At 56.2% G+C, this 3,370-nt stretch overlaps 1 protein-coding gene across 1 annotated transcript; it reads left to right on the top strand.

Moving 5' to 3' along the window:
- The first annotated feature begins 409 nt into the window (after positions 1-409).
- Positions 410-3,013, top strand: FOXQ1 (forkhead box Q1). The gene has a single exon (XM_054592125.1). The coding sequence runs from the start codon at positions 1,006-1,008 to the stop codon at positions 2,173-2,175; it is 1,170 nt and encodes a 389-aa protein (XP_054448100.1). The 5' UTR covers positions 410-1,005; the 3' UTR covers positions 2,176-3,013.
- The last annotated feature ends 357 nt before the right edge of the window (positions 3,014-3,370 follow it).

Genomic DNA, 3,370 nt, shown 5'->3' with positions numbered 1-3,370 from the left:
CCCAAGCCACGCCCTCTCGTTCAAATCGCTCCAGGGCACAGAGACCTCTTCGGGGCGCCGGGGTGCTCCCACTTGAGCCGAGGAATTGGCGGGCGGGGCCGGGACAGTGGGACGCAGGCACACTCACAGTCACTCGCACACCCCCAGCCGCGCGCACGCACCCCATTGGCTGGAAGCGGAGGGCGGGGCTGGTCAGACCCAAAACAAACAACCTGCGCGCCTCGACTTTGCCTGCCGAGCAACCTCCAGGCCTTAACCTGGTGCGGGCCCGTCTGAGAACCCCTGCTACCTAGGCCACCACGTTCCTCCACCCCTCTGCCGTTGGCGCCCAGGCCCCGCCTCTGCGGAGTCGCCACAGGGTTATATTGGGCCGGGCGGAAGGTGGAGGCCAGACTAAACAGCAGCCAGCTGGTGCGGAGATGCTACTCTGGAGGCCGGGGACAGGAAGACGGCTGCGGGAGCCACGGCCTCAGAAACTCGGTTCCGCGAGCGCTCAAGGCTAAAGACATCGGACTTTCCCCCAAGTGTGGCACGCACAACAGCCTCCATCATTTCCGTACCCGAGGACTTCTGCAAGGGACCTGGAAAGTCCAGTGAAGAAACCCTCCTGATCTCTTGGACCAAGAGCAGATGCGTACGTTTTCTCCAGCAGGAAATCCCAAGGTTCTTATGCCTGGAAACCGGAGGTTAAAACCGTACCCCAGCAACACAGTCACCCTAAAGTGTCTTATCCTCTAACTGAAGAGAGCGTCCACCCAACTCCTCCCTCGCTGCCCCTCTTAGTTCACCCAATAAGCGCAAGCCCTCCAAAGAAAAATTCCAGCGGAAGAGGTCTCTTCTATGGAAAAGTGACTGTCTCTCGCCAAGAGCAGGGAAAGCTCTCGGTAGAGGAAGTAGAGGACTCCTGGCACAGGAATCGCCACCCCTGCCTGCTCTCCGCACCAGCTTCCCAAGACCGCTCAGAAGAAAAGGGTACGGCGCTGGGCAGGGACAGGGTGTGCGGGTATGAAGCTGGAGGTGTTCAGCCCCCGCGCGGCCCACGGGGACAAGCCGAGTAGTGACCTGGAGGGCGCAGGCGGTAGCGACGCGCCCTCCCCGCTGTCGGCAGCCGGAGACGACTCCCTGGGTTCGGACGGGGACTGTGCGGCCAACAGCCCAACTGTGGGCGGTGGCAAGCGGAATGCGAGAGGTGAGCCTGCGGCGGAGGAGGAGGGCCCGGCGGCAGCGACGGCGGGGGTCGTAGAGGCGGGAGCGGCTGGGCCCAGGGCGGAGACCGCGGCAGGCGGTGAGGGCGGGCGCAGCAAGCCTTACACAAGGCGGCCCAAGCCCCCATACTCGTACATCGCGCTCATCGCCATGGCCATCCGCGACTCCGCGGGTGGACGCCTGACGCTGGCCGAGATCAACGAGTACCTCATGGGTAAATTCCCTTTTTTCCGCGGCAGTTACACGGGCTGGCGCAACTCTGTGCGCCACAACCTCTCGCTCAATGACTGCTTCGTCAAGGTGCTGCGCGACCCCTCGCGGCCTTGGGGCAAGGATAACTACTGGATGCTTAACCCCAACAGCGAGTACACCTTCGCCGACGGGGTCTTTCGCCGCCGCCGCAAGCGCCTCAGCCACCGGGCCGCGGCCCCCCAACCCGGACTGCAGCTAGAGGAGGCTGCGGCGCCGCCACCGGCGCCCGCCGACCTGGGCTCGCCCCAAGCAAGGTCCCCCGCCCTACAGGAGGGGCGCGTCAGCCCGATGGGCAAGTTCTCCAGCTCCTTTGCCATAGACAGCATCCTCAGCAAGCCCTTCCGCAGCCGTCGCGACGCAGACACGGCTTCCGAAGTGCGGCTGCCTTGGGGCTCCACGCCCTGCGCGCCGCTGCCCGCATATCCCGCACTTCTCCCCAGAGCGTCGGCTGGGGCACTACTGCCGCTCTGCGCGTACGGTGCGGCCGAGCCCGCGCTGCTGTGCACTCGCGAAGCCGAGGCGCCGCCGCCAGCGCCGCATCTTCTGCTTGCGCCCTTCTCCGCCTCGGCCCCTGCCAAGCCTTTCCGAGGCCCGGCGAACTGCGGCGGCGGCACGCACCTGTACTGCCCCCTGAGGCTGCCCGCGGCCCTGCAGGCAGCCTCGGCCCGCAACCCGGGCCCACACCTGCCCTACCCCGCGGAGACGCTCTTGGCCTGAGCAGCGCGCCTGAACCCCGCCAGGGTAGGCTCCATCGAGGAAGACGGTATCGCAGGTTAAGGGCTGTGCACTTTCTGTCCAGAGAAAGTAAGACTTTAAAAGAAAATTCTCCATCAAACATGCCTTAAAGCTAAAGGATTTTTGACAGAAGTTTTAACTTAGTCCAGAATATTTCCTTCCTCTTTTGTAACTCTACAGAGGACCAAAGCAATTTTTCAGAATTGTTAGAGTTTCTTTACCAAGCCTGTTCCCTAACTCCCTCCCTCCCTTCACAGACTTTTCCTCTCTTTTTACTCCCCAGGAACCCCCTCATTCCTACGATTTTTGTCGCACGTTCCATTGATTTGTTACTAACCAAAAAAAAAAAACAGGAAAAAGTACATCAGGGAACCATTCCATATGATAAATGATATGACTACTGTTCGGGGTTTACTGGGCCCTGTTCCATGAGTATGTATGTGTAATTTACAGGTATGACTGAATGTGAGAGAGGTGTCAGAGAATCTTAAGTCATTTCTCTGCTATTGACAAAAATGCTTCACTGTGCCAAAAGATTTAAATATATATATATGTATAGAGTTGGGTTTTGTAATTAAATTATTTATATATTTTTGAAACCTGAATTGAATGTTGCAGGCAACGGGCTACAGCTTTATTAGTGGTTTGGTGATCTCTAACTGGCCTCCTTGGGCCAAGCAGTTTCTTCAAAGGAAAAGTTAGCGTGTATGTGGGGTGCCAGCACCACTGCCGCGTGAAAGCAAGTGTGATTTTTATTTTTAATATTATTTTATTTGTATCCATGTACATATTCGTGTATAAATTTTATGAAACCCAGGGATAGTGCTTATTTTTAAATAAAACTCACAACTGACTTTTAATGCTTTGAAGTGACAGACTGGAGATGGATTAGCTCCTACTCCCCCCAAATCAGTTTAGGTTTGAGCCTCTAGAAACTTCCACATGGGTCAAAATATTATCTTGAATGATTCATTAAAAGTAAAGGCAGTCTACAGGTTTCCTGATCCGAAAAAATGCTGTGCATATATCCAGCCAGGATGGGACTTCCAACAATGGGATTTCTTAAATCTTCAAACCAATGACCTCTGTAAGAATTCTCCTAAGAGTTACCAGAACAAATCATAATATGTGTGCCCAAGAATCCTCTAGCCGACATTATTAACAAGTTTTTAGTCAA

This window comes from Pteronotus mesoamericanus, unplaced genomic scaffold (assembly GCF_021234165.1).
Source record: "Pteronotus mesoamericanus isolate MK-2021 breed Mesoamerican mustached bat unplaced genomic scaffold, CSHL_Meso_final scaffold_31, whole genome shotgun sequence".
NCBI lineage: Eukaryota > Metazoa > Chordata > Mammalia > Chiroptera > Mormoopidae > Pteronotus > Pteronotus mesoamericanus.
The sequence above is the reverse complement of the archived record's forward strand: the minus strand, read 5'-3'. Positions and strand labels throughout refer to the sequence as shown.